Genomic DNA, 14187 nt, shown 5'->3' on the forward strand with positions numbered 1-14187 from the left:
TCGAAACAAAGGAACAGGACAGGCCCAGTTATTCAAAATCCAAGGCCGAACATGGCCTTCACTGAGCTCCAAAAGTAGCTCAGGATGAACTGCGCGCTCAGCCCACCCACACAATCAAATGTAAACAACGGCCGACGTGCCGAGCCGAGCAGAGCGGAATATACCCGTCCGCTACCTCCCCGGTGTGGTGTCCCGGGCTCTGGTCGGCCGCGGGCACCGTATCGCCCGGGAGCATATCCCCCAACCGTTTCGCTCTCTTATCCCCGCTCCCGCCTCTCCGTCCAAACTCTCCACTCCACTCATGGCGCCTCCTCCTCCTCCCCACCTCCGTCTCCTCTCCCCGCTCCTCCCGCCCCTCTGCCCTCCTCCACGCCGCCGCGGCCGGACCCGCATCCTCTCCGCGCTCCCCTCCCCGTCCTCGCGCCCGCACTCGCAGCAACCCGTCTCCACCGCTTCCCTCGACCGCGGGCCCAGCCCCTCCCTCAAACACCACCCGCTCGCCGCGGAGCTCGCGCGCCTCTCCGCCGCCCGCGCGCGCCTCCGCGCGGCCCGCTCCCTCGACGACAAGCTCCGCGCGCTCGACGCCGAGCCCCGCGTCGCGGCCTTCTTCGGCGACCGGGTTCTGGGCAGCCTCCAGCCCCGCGACACCTACCTGCTCAAATGCCTCGTCGCGGCCGGCCAGGACCACGTGCTCGGCTGGGCCGGCGATGGAACCCACGACCACGAGCGCCACAGCACTGGGGCCGCTGGCGGGAGCGCTCTGCGTGAGGCGCTGTACAGCCTGGCCGGGTTGGTCGGGAAGTGGAGCGGGGAGGGCGGTGCGGACGGCGTGGCGCGGGGCGGGGACACGGAGCTGCTCCCGCAGCTGCTCAAGTTTCTCGGAGACATCGACGAGTTCTACGACTGCATCGGCGGCATCATAGGGTGAGCGTCGCTTCCTTGTTTGCTTGCACTCTGCACTGCTCGAGTTGGAGACCGAGTACACGGCCAAGTAGCAAATGCTGACAAATGTGGCCGTCGCTTAAATTTAAATCTATTGAAACTGCCAACTGGCAACTGGCAAGTAAGCTGATTGCCTGATCGCCATAACTTATTTGTCCTACACTGGTGTTATATAGTATTTGAAACTTCTGTTCCAACCATTTCATTTAGCTTTGAGCATTTGGCATTGGCATTTGAAATACTGTTCTTATTGCTTTGCTCCAGCTACCAAATCATGGCACTGGAGCTGATTTCAGCATCGAAATCCAAGGACAGCAAGCACCGGCATACCCAAGACAAGTCTGTCCACTTCCATGTCCCCACTGGAGTTAATCTATCGGAGGATACAGAATACGCGTCTCAAGCTGCTCTGTGGGGAATCGAGGTTATTCCGAATGCTGCATTAACTAATTAAGATTTATGACAAGGAGAGCACTGACATTGTTTCTGTGATCTGTGGTTCTCATTTAAATAAAATGTATGTCAAAGCCATTGATTTGCTCTTTTGTGTGCACTAAAATATGACCATCTCTAGGGTTTGCCAGAACTGGGTGAAATCTATCCGATTGGTGGTGCCGGTGATCGTCTTGGGTTAGTTGACTCAGATACCGGTGAATCCCTTCCCGCCGCATTGCTTCCTTACTGTGGGAGATCTCTACTGGAAGGCTTGATGCGAGATCTGCAGGTACTTCTTTTTTCTATATCATATTTTGCCTTTGAGCATTTTTTTTACCAAGGAATTGCTTAAAGCAATCTAATTCTGTGCCATAGCCACCCCCCATAATATGTTTTGCGTACCTTATTATGTGAAGCATCCTTGTTTGGCAGGCTAGGGAGTTTCTCCATTTCAAAATCTTTGGGAAACAATGTATAACCCCTGTGGCAATCATGACGAGCTCTGTGAAGGATAACCATCAACATATTGTTGCAATCTGTGAAAGACTTGAATGGTTTGGTAGAGGACGGGAGAATTTCCGCTTGTTTGAACAGGTATATTAATTGGACACTTCATTGTAATATCTACTCCCTCCGTTCCATAATAGTTGTTGCTGATTTATGTTGTACTAAATCAGCGACAACTAATATGGAACGGAGGGAGTATTCATTATAGTGTGCATTTCTATTCTGAACAATTGTCATTTACATACTGCCAAGAACTTCGTCGTGTCTTAACTACATTGCATCATGGCTTTTCTAGCCATTGGTACCTGTAGTTAATGCTGAGGATGGTGACTGGTTGATCGGAAAATCACTTCTTCCTGTTGGTAAACCCGGTGGTCATGGCGCTATTTGGAAACTTGCTTGTGATAGAGGTGTATTCGAATGGCTTTATCGTCATGGCAGAAAAGGTGCAACTGTTCGTCAAGTCAGGTAATCTGGACTATGTATCTGTTTTTTCTGTGTTGTGTAAACGAATTATTTGAAAAGGGGGATAACTGTAGATCTCTTTCTCAATTTTCAGCAATGTTGTTGCTGCAACTGATTTGACACTGATGGCATTGGCAGGAATAGGCATGCGTCACAATAAGGTAAAGAAAGACAATATATTTTTATGTGAGATGCTCCTTTTCACCATTCACATTATTTTTTATTAATCAGATTATAATATCTATCTTACGTCTATGGATTCTTCCATATTTTTTTAAATCTTTACAATGTATGACATAAGACTCCATATCATACCTCAGAAACTAGGTTTTGCATCTTGTGAGCGAAGACCAGGTGCTACTGAAGGCGTGAATGTTCTTATTGAAAAACAAAACTTGGATGGACTTTGGGCATATGGTATCACTTGCATTGAGTACACTGAATTTGAAAAATATGGCATATCAGAACCTGCAGACCATAATGGCAGGTAATACACACAATAGCTCTATCAAACATTTCCAATTGTATACCCTATCTAGACAAACAGAGGGCCAGAGTGGCCAACTGCATACCATTATTCTGTTCATGATGCTTTACTCATTCCTCCAGTTTTGTGAGTTAATATGTGTACTGTGTTGGGATATTAATCTGACTCAGAAGGATGGTGACTTTATTTACTTATGCAAGTGTAAACTATATTCTGTGGTTCTTAGCAACAAAAATTTACATGTATCCTATGAAATATCTCCTAGAGTGACGATAAATAAAATGTGTAAAATAGACCCAGGAAAATATAAATAGCCAGGTTGTGTTACCTGTACTTGTGAAAACTATAGATGCAAATATTTACCTATTGTTACTGTATATGCATTTCCATCTAGTTACTGTCGTAGGATTGCAGTAATTTGCTGGTAACCTGGTGACGTGATCTGGTTGCATGTTGCAGTTTTAGGCTTTGTTTTCTCAGCTTCAGTTTTGATGAAGGATATGTGCCTTAGTTAATGCGGTTCGATTGGAGGCAGTTGATGTGTTTACCATTAAGATTATGTCATTTTGTTTGTCCATATTTATCGGTTGTTCAGTCATCTATGTTTTTTGTTAATTTAGTTTGCAGGCTAGCTATCCGGCAAATACAAACATTATGTATGTTGATCTTCAAGCAGTAGAGGAAGTTGGATCACGCAGAAATGCTAGTTGCTTACCTGGAATGGTAATGAATCTAAAAAAGGCAGTATCATATGTGGATCATCTGGGCTTTGAGTGTAGGTACATGCTTTCCAGTGAATTCATTATGAACTTCTGACGTTTCGTAGTCTGTGAACCTGTATTGTTTATGCAAAGTGGGGATTGGGGATAAATTAGAATATATAACCATTCCATGTTTAAATTAAGTGATTTATTATGATTAAGTATCTTATTTCTGTTCAATTTTTCTCTGTAACAGTGCTGCTGGTGGCAGGCTAGAGTGCACGATGCAAAATATAGCAGATAATTTTATGAACACATATAGCTACAGGTGCAGTAAAGCAATAGAAAGTATGTAAGTAGTTACATATTTGCTTCCTATCTGTTCATGTCTCTACGAACTTCTTTTTTGTTTGTGCCTTGGGTCTTAGCATTCTCATATAGTCATATCTAACAGGTGAGCTCGACACGTTCATTGTGTACAATGAAAGAAAAAAGGTCACTTCGTCAGCTAAAAGGAAGCTCAAACCAGAAGATAGATCACTGCACCAGGTTAATATATCATACTTCGCAATCCAATGAAATGGATTATCTTGCTACTGCATGCAAAATAGGAATTCTAGCCTTCTATATAACTTGTTGTGGATTCTAAAATCTAAAGATGCTTATTAAGGTTTCCATCTCTCATAAACTACTACCTATCAGATGTGATCATTTTTTGCTCACATTCTAAATTTGCATCTATTTGAAGTCTGCCTGGATGTCTGAAAGTACTCTTAATTTGTTTACTGATTGTGAGTAAAACTTAACTGTAATCATATTTGTGTTACCGACTTCTATGTTTGGTAAATGTCAGCATATAGTTATGTCTTGTTGTTTTTATTGGAAGAATAATCTACCAGGTACCCTACAATTAAGTAGGCCCATTTTCCTATTCACAAAACGTAAAACTGCTGACTGATCCAAGTTCTTTCTGGACCCAAATTCTGTCTATAATAGCATGGAAACATTAATGTAACATGCTTCTGACACTGCTACATTTATTTGACGTAGGTCCCAAAGCTCTTACAGTAACCTTAACACTTGAAAATTTCCTTGACTTGTGTTTTATAATACTCACTTTGCTTGTTCTACAGACACCAGAAGGTTCACTCCTCGATATTATGCGTAATGCTCATGATCTCCTTTCTAGCTGCAGCATAGAAGTTCCAAAGGTGAATGTGCATCTGGGCTCTATTTTCTGATCTTATTTTCACATGTAACATGAGTGACATTCCATGTGGTATTTTACCACTTCAGTAACACATAACCTAATGGTACTAGCAGTGATTGGTTGAGTTAAAACTCTGTGGTTATTTATTGCTGGACTGCTGTTTATGCTTCCATGACAGTAGTATTTTGGGTGATATCTTGAAATCTCTGTGCTCGATGCATGTTTGGAAAATAATATTCTCCAGTAAACCTGAGGATTCTGAATATTAAGTATTGACCTAGAATGCGCCCAGTTATATCCGTAAAAGTTGATAAGCCGTATTGATCTTATTCAACTAGGAAAATATTACATTCTGGAAAATAGTCAGAAGTTCGTGTATGTACATAATCGATATCTGATTTACTTCTGCTGCAACCTGCAAGGTAGATCAATGGTTAACCATGTAGTTACATATACCTGCACTTATGGACCAGTTCCTCACCTTGAGTTGATCTTATTTTTATGGTTATTAAAATACACAATGCTAGTTAGTGATTTATACCCTCCACCCTCTGGAAGTAGAAGGACTTGGCAGGTTTTTTTAGGAAATTGAAATGGGAAACTTAGATTATGGAGATACATTCTTGTACCCTATTTCATATATATATCGCTCTGAACGTTTCTCCGTTACCAGGAAAAATATAAAATAATGTAGTTCTCATGAGCTATTTTGCCGAGTGTTAATTACATGATATCTTCTTAATATTAATATATTACCCTTTAATTACTTGATAATGTATTGGGTTATTTTTCAGTTCTCTGGTAATGTAATTGCGGATACTTGCATTCTTGATTAACTTTGGAGCATCTTTTTTACTTATCAGGTGAAAGACAATAATGAATACTTGCGTTCCAAGTTGCCGTTCCTCATATTTCTTCATCCTGCTCTAGGTCCAATTTGGGAGATCATAAAGCAAAAGGTATGCTACGTTAAGAGCAAATAGATAAAGCATGAAACGTTGCATTCATCTCTTCACCAAGTTAGTTTCTGCACATGGTATATGCTTTGAGCTTCCACCGGCAAAACACAGTTGAGAAAAGTAAACTTATATCACAGATGTCCTTAATACCCCATTTTACCTCTATGTGTGGATATAGGCTAACAGCTTATAATATTTTTCATGAATATCGAACAAAATGAGTACCTATCACGTGACAACACTGATGACATCTATCACGAGATAATATGTTATCTGCATTTACCCCTGGATTTTTCAGTAAAAGAAGTCATCTGCTTCAGCATGAAAACACACAGTTAGCAACTTAGCATAATACTAACCGTATTATTGCACATGAAGTGAGAAACACTGCTTCTGTTTGGTTCTTTGACATGTTTCTTTATCTGATATATGTGTAACAAAACATGGAGCATGACAAAGATGTATAGTTTGAAGTGACGGTCAAGTTTAAACTAGAACGCGAGGAAGACAAACTGTAGCTCTGCTACTCCCTGTATGCTCCCGTCTTCTCGACGGTTTTCTTCTAATATATTATGACGCATGCTGTGGCATGTGTTCGAGAAAAAAAAGGAAGACAAACTGTATGCAAAATTCAGAAAACAAATGGGAAAAGCAGTGTGCTTCCTCTTACAAATATTGTAATTGACAAGTCGGCCCTTGTGGATTATTCTTCTACATTACAGTCATGTTTAGTTGTTAGTGCTTACAGTCTGAAAATCTGCTTGTGTGTCAGTTTTTTAGGTCCCGAGCTTTATTTCGTTTTGTGGTCAGTTGGTTACTTACATTTTCACACATGCAGTTTGTTGGTGGGTCCATCTCTAAAGGTTCAGAATTGCAAATAGAGGTGGCAGAATTTGTATGGAAAGATGTGGAGGTAACCATCAAAACAGATGAATTTGCATTTACTACCCCCAACCCCCTAATTATATGTCACACTAAATTTATTTGTTTAAACTGTAGCTGGATGGAAGCCTTCTTATCTTAGCTGACAACATCATGGGTTCAACCAAGAGGAATACTCATGGTGAACAAATACTGCATTATGGTGCCAGGTATACTCTTGAGCACATATTTTCTGAAGCACACAAATGTACTACCGGGATGTAACTCTAAATTCCCTCCTTATTTGAAGGTGTGGTAGATGCAAGCTGCAAAGTGTTAAAATTGTGAATGATGGGATCAGCTGGGCTTCTCCCGGTAATGTCTATTGGAAGCATGATGTCGAAAGATCAGAATCTCTGAAGATTATTCTTCATGGAAATGCAGAATTTGAGGCAAAAGATGTTCTCTTGAAGGTGTGTAAATTAAGAAACAGCGCGAAGTTTATGTCCCACCCTTCTATTTTTCTTATTATCTGATTTCTTTGTTCTGCCAGGGTAACCATATGTTTGAAGTACCCGACGGTCACAGAATGCGCATCATTCAAGACGGATCAGGTTTGTTAGTTGTGTGTACCCTACTTTCTGGTTCAAGAACGACGTGTGAAAATCACACTACTATTTTTTTCCTGGAGGTTCATAAGACAATAGACTACTGTGCTGAGAACCTAAATTCCGTGTGCATATTGATAGCTTATGTCATGCATCTGATATAGCTCGATTAATTCTCTTTGTTCATCAGGTTTTGCTGTTAAGTTAGATCGTATAAGCAAGGAAATGATGGACAGCGGGTCTTGGTACTGGGAGTATACGGTAGATGGTGCACATGTGAAGTTGAACATGGTAGAGCTGTAAAGGAGGTAGTACCCAACTGTAGATACTTGATTCATTGATTCCCGGCTAGGTAAATTATATTGAGGGCACGTTTGACTAATAGTTCTGGTTAGATGAACTCCAGCTTGTAGGTGCTGTTGTACAAGGGGAAAGGGCCTGCATAGACAGTTGTACAGTGGACTGCATATCCAAATTTGCTATTGAGCCTATTCTCCTGCCTAGGAGTGTACATACTAATATATTTCTCAATGTTGAGGAGAATAAGCATTCTCTCAAAGTTCCCAAAGCTGCTGATAATTGAAGATCCATTTGTATCCTGAACTTTGGCCTGCAGTAGCGCAATACAATGATGCACTCATGTGAATCTCATATCTTGTGTTGTTTCTCTGATCCCATTCGTCTCTGGTGATATCCAGAATCTGCTGTGATGATTTTGGAGGACCACACCGTATCAGCACAGCTAGGTAGCAGTTTGATTGTTCTTTTCGCTTATCCAAGAAAACGAAATCCTGCCCATCTTTTCCTGGTGTTTAGCTCAAGGATGGGCCTCAGGGAGACAACTGCTACTAGTTATCTGACTGTTCTGTTTTACGTTTTGATGTTTTGATGATATCTAAATGCGACCTTGTGCGCACTCTTCGTTTTCGTTTTGCATGGAGGATGATTTGATGCCTGATTTTGATGCTATGGGTCACTGACATATCATTAAACTAGCACCTGATCCCCAGATACCTAGGTAAATCACTGATGTAGTCAGTTGTGGTTGTATATTCACTTGGGCAGATCCAGAAGGCTAGCCTCTTGTCCCTGAACACAGGGACAGAAAGCTTTTCATCTAGTATTTGATTTACTACTGATGAGTACTGAAATTTGACTCCTCTGATGTGGTAACAGCAGAGGTTTATCTCAGGCTGCAGAATGGTGGACATGCCTCTCCCAGCACTTGGCTTGCCGGGTAAGTGTTCTTGAACTTGTGGTGTACCTGGCCATGTGGATTTTCTGCTAAATAAGATATATAGAGAGACAAAATCGGAAGTGGTTACTGTTGTCTTAATCCTGCCATAACGTGCACCCATGTGCTTCGCCGGTTATAAGTATGGCCTAGCTCTCTATAGCTACCTGCCGTTGTATAAGCTCAAGTTGCAGCTAGAAAACTGTTCACGATGCGCAACTTGTTCGCAGCCAAAAAATAGTGGATGGCCTCTTGTTTCTCTTCTTCTGGAGCCTGGGGATTTGGGGTAAGAATATTGCTGCTGCTCCAGCTAGTGTTCAGGTGCACTGCAACCGCCCAGGATCCAAGGTGTCAAACGGCGTCAGCCACAGCTGGTCTCTGAATCCTGATTGGGGAGCACCGATCCTTAGGGCATCTCCAACCGTGCGACCCAAACGGATGTATATTTTATCCGTTTGGGTAGCCAGCCGGACACCCCGGAGACGTGCGGATGTCCTGCGGACAGTCATGACCCATGTGATTTCCCAACGCTGTTGCGACCCATTCTCTTCTTCCCTACTAGTACTAGTTGTCCAGCTGGGAACTGCTCCGCCGGTGGCCGCCAAGCCGCGCCACACCACCGCCACCGGCACACTGGACACCTAGGTGTACGCGGTTTAGTCGCAGCTGGAGGAGACGCGGTGGCCGTGCGGGAGCTCGCAGCGGAGCGCGCAGGCGAGGTGCAGGTCATGGACGCGCAGCTGGGCGCGGTGGAAGTTGCAGCTGTTCACGCCTGGGCTGGGCGCTCGCTGCTTTCGCCATGTGCTGCTGCTGCTTTTGGCCGGCGCTGGCGGCTGTCCCCGGCGAGCTCGGCGCCAGCGCGCAACACGACGAGCACGGCCGGGACGAGCTCCACTCGCACGCGCAGCACGGCGAGCTCGGCGCCTCGCGCACGCGCAGCACGGCGAGCGGCCGGCGTGGGGCGGCGTGGGGCGGCGTGGCGAGCGCAGCGGCGTGGGCAGAGCTGCAGCGCGCGGCGTGGGGGGAGTTGCAGCGGCGTGGCTCGCGCGCCAAGAGGAAGCACGGCGAGGCGGGGGCGGGGCTGCCCTGGCGCGCGACGAGGTGCGCCGCGAGGCTGGGCGGGGCACGGGGCGGCGCGAGGCAGCGTCCAGGCGAGGGCGCGGCCCGGGCGAAGCTGCAGCCGTGCGCGGCTCCGCAGCGACGTGGGGCGGCCAGCTCCAACGGCGTCGTGCGAAGCTGCTGCAGCGCGTGCGACGACCGTGCCCGCGCGCACGGCGAGCTCCACCCCTGCCAGTGGCTCGCGGGGCGGGGCACGGCGCGGAGCTCCGCCATGGCGCGGGGCGGGGCATGGCCTGGGCGGCGCGGGGCGGCCATGGCGCGGGGCGGAGCTCGGCCATGGCGGGTCGGCCTGCGCGGCGGCGTCGAGGCCGGCGGCGCCCGTTTTTGCTCCGGCGACTTCCAGCAGGGCTGGAAAAAAAAGGAGGAGGTGGCGGCGGCGGCCTCCAGGCGAGGGTGGCGGCGGAGCTTGGCTAGTCGACATCGATTCCGGTGTGGAGCGATGGTCTTTTCCATGGAAAAAAGCAACCAGAGGAGACTGTCATGAATCTGATATAGCTCGATTAATTCTCTTTGTTCATCAGGTTTTGCTGTTAAGTTAGATCGTATAAGCAAGGAAATGATGGACAGCGGGTCTTGGTACTGGGAGTATACGGTAGATGGTGCACATGTGAAGTTGAACATGGTAGAGCTGTAAAGGAGGTAGTACCCAACTGTAGATACTTGATTCATTGATTCCCGGCTAGGTAAATTATATCGAGGGCACGTTTGACTAATAGTTCTGGTTAGATGAACTCCAGCTTGTAGGTGCTGTTGTACAAGGGGAAAGGGCCTGCATAGACAGTTGTACAGTGGACTGCATATCCAAATTTGCTATTGAGCCTATTCTCCTGCCTAGGAGTGATGTACATACTAATATATTTCTCAATGTTGAGGAGAATAAGCATTCTCCCAAAGTTCCGAAAGCTGCTGATAATTGAAGATCCATTTGTATCCTGAACTTTGGCCTGCAGTAGCGCAGTACAATGATGCACTCATGTGAATCTCATATCTTGTGTTGTTTCTCTGATCCCATTCGTCTCTGGTGATATCCAGAATCTGTTGTGATGATTTTGGAGGACCACACCGTATCAGCACAGCTAGGTAGCAGTTTGATTGTTCTTTTAGCTTATCCAAGAAAACGAAATCCTGCCCATCTTTTCCTGGTGTTTAGCTCAAGGATGGGCCTCAGGGAGACAACTGCTACTAGTTATCTGACTGTTCTGTTTTACGTTTTGATGTTTTGATGATATCTAAATGCGACCTTGTGCGCACTCTTCGTTTTCGTTTTGCATGGAGGATGATTTGATGCCTCACTGACATATCATTAAACTAGCACCTGATCCCCAGATACCTAGGTAAATCACTGATGTAGTCAGTTGTGGTTGTATATTCACTTGGGCAGATCCAGAAGGCTAGCCTCTTGTCCCTGAACACAGGGACAGAAAGCTTTTCATCTAGTATTTGATTTACTACTGATGAGTACTGAAGTTTGACTCCTCTGATGTGGTAACAGCAGAGGTTTATCTCAGGCTGCAGAATGGTGGACATGTCTCTCCCAGCACTTGGCTTGCCGGGTAAGTGTTCTTGAACTTGTGGTGTACCTGGCCATGTGGATTTTCTGCTAAATAAGATATATAGAGAGACAAAATCGGAAGTGGTTACTGTTGTCTTAATCCTGCCATAACGTGCACCCATGTGCTTCGCCGGTTATAAGTATGGCCTACCTCTCTATAGCTACCTGCCGTTGTATAAGCTCAAGTTGCAGCTAGAAAACTGTTCACGATGCGCAACTTGTTCGCAGCTAAAAAATAGTGGATGGCCTCTTGTTTCTCTTCTTCTGGAGCCTGGGGATTTGGGGTAAGAATATTGCTGATGCTCCAGCTAGTGTTCAGGTGCACTGCAACCGCCCAGGATCCAAGGTGTCAAACGGCGTCAGCACAGCTGGTCTCTGAATCCTGATTGGGGAGCACCGATCCTTAGGCTCACGCACGCTAATCCTTGGCGCCACTGGGCCACGCTTTGAGCTCGCCCCCAGAATTCTATTTTGCCCAAGCATATACCCATTTTTTTAAGCTACACAACTCTTGATCCCCTAAAAGAATATATAGTACTGCTGTACAAAAAGTCTTGGCGTAGAGGGCGCAATCGCAATCATTGTCAGCTGAACTTCGAGCCGACTGCTCCGCAGATTCTGAGAAGCTCGACGCGGTGCGGGCTCCTCGTCAAAATCTTCTCGATCAAAGGTCGTCGACGGTGAGCCAAGGTCCCAGCAACGTCTTCCGCTCTGACTCGAGGTCCGTCGTCGCCTTCGTACTTTCCTGAGAATCTTCTGACCAACACCAATAGTCGACGAAGTGGGCATGCACATGTACGGATGAAAACCCGAAGTCGTGAAACGAAACGACTACGATTGTTTTCATGAGAAAAACACCAAATATATGTCACATCGCGTCCAGATGGAGCAGAGGAGGAGGATTACATAAAATGCAATTTTTTTCTTAATAGGTTCATCTATGCCTACCAGCCAAAACACGATGTCTAAAATCGGTTGGTTTCTTAAGCAAGCCAAAATATTGTTATTTTCATTGACCAAGTAGAAGGTTTAGACAAGTGCCTTGGACAAGTCCTAGGGGTTTTAGATACCGGTTTTACTATTTTTATAAGTTCTTGAAGAGCTCACTTTCCCCCTTCCTTTCTCTCTCCTTCCCCCTTCCTTGAGAGTCTCCAGAGAGAGCCTGGGCCGCTCCAGAACCTTCTCCGGCGGCTTTGCCGGCCGGAGATGGCGAAGGAGGGGTGCCGGAGTAGATATTAGGGTTAGTTTTTTAGGTTTCGGCTATATGCCGGTAGTTTGGAGTAGGGTTCAAGATCGCCTGGATCAGATCTTGAGCATCCTGTGCTCGTGGCTGCGTCTTCTCGAGCTCCGGTGGTCGGAGACGGTGAGATTCGCCACCCCAGGGATCTCCGTGTATAAGATCTGACTCTGCTACCCCTGGGCTCTGGATGCTGGCCTGATATCTCTTCCTCCTCTGGCCGGCCATGGAGGCGAGGAGAAGAGGAAGGATGATGCCAGCACCTGTGAGGAGGCAGGCGGGGGTCTTCTTCTAGCCCGGCGTGTCGACGCCGCATCAGGCTATCGCCGCTGAGTGACTTCGCCGTGCTTCCGAGGTGGGAGACGGTGAGACTAGCTTCCGCGGCAAGCCCCTGCTTCAATAAGCTTCTTCGCCATCATTGCTTGGGTGGCCCGGTTCGTCTCCTTCTCCTCTTGGCCTGCCTCGGTGGCGAGGGAGAGGAGTGGACTCGTGCGGCTGCGACGACCTTGCAGAGGTGGTGCTCGAGGTTCCTGGAGCGTGCAACCTCGGCAGCAGCCTCCAAGCGTCGGCTAACTCCGGCCGGCGCTATCTTCGGCCATAGGGTTGGCCCTGCTGCGCTCGACCTCCACTTTGGTTCGCGCTTTCTCCTCCTTCGATGGAGGAACTTCTCCGACTCCGGCGTGACGGTGAGAGGCGCTTCTTCCCCAAGTGGTTTTGTCCCTGGTGGAGGAAGCGGCGGTTGCGCCGGCAAGTCAACAACCGTCGGCGATGGCCTTGGACTTTGATCGCGTTCTCGCACATCTTTGTGGGGTGCTACTTACCAAATATAGGGGCTCGGTTCTGGTGCATCTTTGTGGGCATGCACAAAGTAGAAGGTTTAGACAAGTGCCTAGGACAAGTCCTAGGGGTTTGAGATACTGGTTTTACTATTTTAGAAGTTCTCAGTCAACTCTTGGTTAGACCAGAGAATTGCATCGTGATTCGTGCTAGCGTGAGTTGCAACTGAATTTTTTTTCTAGTTGCATATGGGGTTGCAACCGAGGAAAAACATCATGGCTATTGGTTTGTTTTGTGATCCGTGCTAGTCATGAATTTTAAGATGGGTTGCAAATGTTTCGATCCGTTAGATTGCTTCATGATCCATGCTAGTCATAAGTTGCAACGTGGGTTGCAATTGGAATATTCTCAATCGACCGAGAATTAGTCACACCCTTAAAATACAAGCCTATGCTCTCGGAATTACATTTCACAATGCTTTCGCTCCGGCGATGGACCGAAGTCTAGACTTCTCTTTGATCTTCTCGATGATTAAATGAGCCAAAGAGGCATGGTGTCGAGGCCATAGCCTTTTTGGAGTCACCACGACTCGTCATCATCATCCACCAATCTTGGACGAACGCTTCATTCACCCAAAGGGAGGTACCAATAGGGGTGGAAATAAAACTCAAACCTCACTAGCTCAACGAGTACTCGAAAATTTGGCTCGAGTCAGCTCAAACTCAGACAATAATGAGTCAAGCCAAGTTGGTATTTTTGGTTTGTTAACCAAACGACTTCAATGAGTCGAGTTGCGGGTACTCGGTAAGCTTGATAATATTCTTACACTCATATACTAGATCATACAATAGTCAACAGTAAAGAAAAATAGAGACTAATAGGCCAAAAAAACATGAGCGCTCAGATTGAATTCACACAAATCTACATGAAAAAGCATAGATGATGAACCATTCTTCTTGTAATCTTACACCATCAGGAATTGATTGTGTTGTTCAGTTTTTTAATGAGCTTATCAAGCTTATCGAGCCAACTTTAGTATTTACCGAGTCAAGCCAAGCTAGGATTTTAAGCTCGTTATGTTTTTCTTTTAGAT

At 46.1% G+C, this 14187-nt stretch overlaps 1 protein-coding gene and 1 long non-coding RNA gene across 2 annotated transcripts; both read left to right on the top strand.

The window, feature by feature from the left end:
• Positions 1 to 301: 301 nt before the first annotated feature.
• On the top strand, positions 302 to 7826 carry LOC124648716 (UTP--glucose-1-phosphate uridylyltransferase 3, chloroplastic-like). The gene is made up of 17 exons (XM_047188431.1): positions 302 to 924; positions 1207 to 1366; positions 1517 to 1666; positions 1810 to 1971; positions 2180 to 2352; positions 2444 to 2510; positions 2670 to 2836; positions 3457 to 3615; positions 3794 to 3885; positions 3992 to 4086; positions 4671 to 4748; positions 5611 to 5706; positions 6545 to 6619; positions 6706 to 6797; positions 6878 to 7040; positions 7121 to 7181; positions 7366 to 7826. The coding sequence occupies exons 1-17, from the start codon at positions 302 to 304 to the stop codon at positions 7476 to 7478; spliced, it is 2526 nt and encodes an 841-aa protein (XP_047044387.1). The 3' UTR covers positions 7479 to 7826.
• Positions 7827 to 9926: 2100 nt separating this feature from the next.
• Positions 9927 to 12180, top strand: LOC124707658. The gene is made up of 3 exons (XR_007004966.1): positions 9927 to 10862; positions 11024 to 11081; positions 11696 to 12180. It is a non-coding gene; the product is annotated as an uncharacterized LOC124707658 (long non-coding RNA).
• Positions 12181 to 14187: the final 2007 nt, after the last annotated feature.

Source organism: Lolium rigidum, chromosome 4 (assembly GCF_022539505.1).
Source record: "Lolium rigidum isolate FL_2022 chromosome 4, APGP_CSIRO_Lrig_0.1, whole genome shotgun sequence".
NCBI lineage: Eukaryota > Viridiplantae > Streptophyta > Magnoliopsida > Poales > Poaceae > Lolium > Lolium rigidum.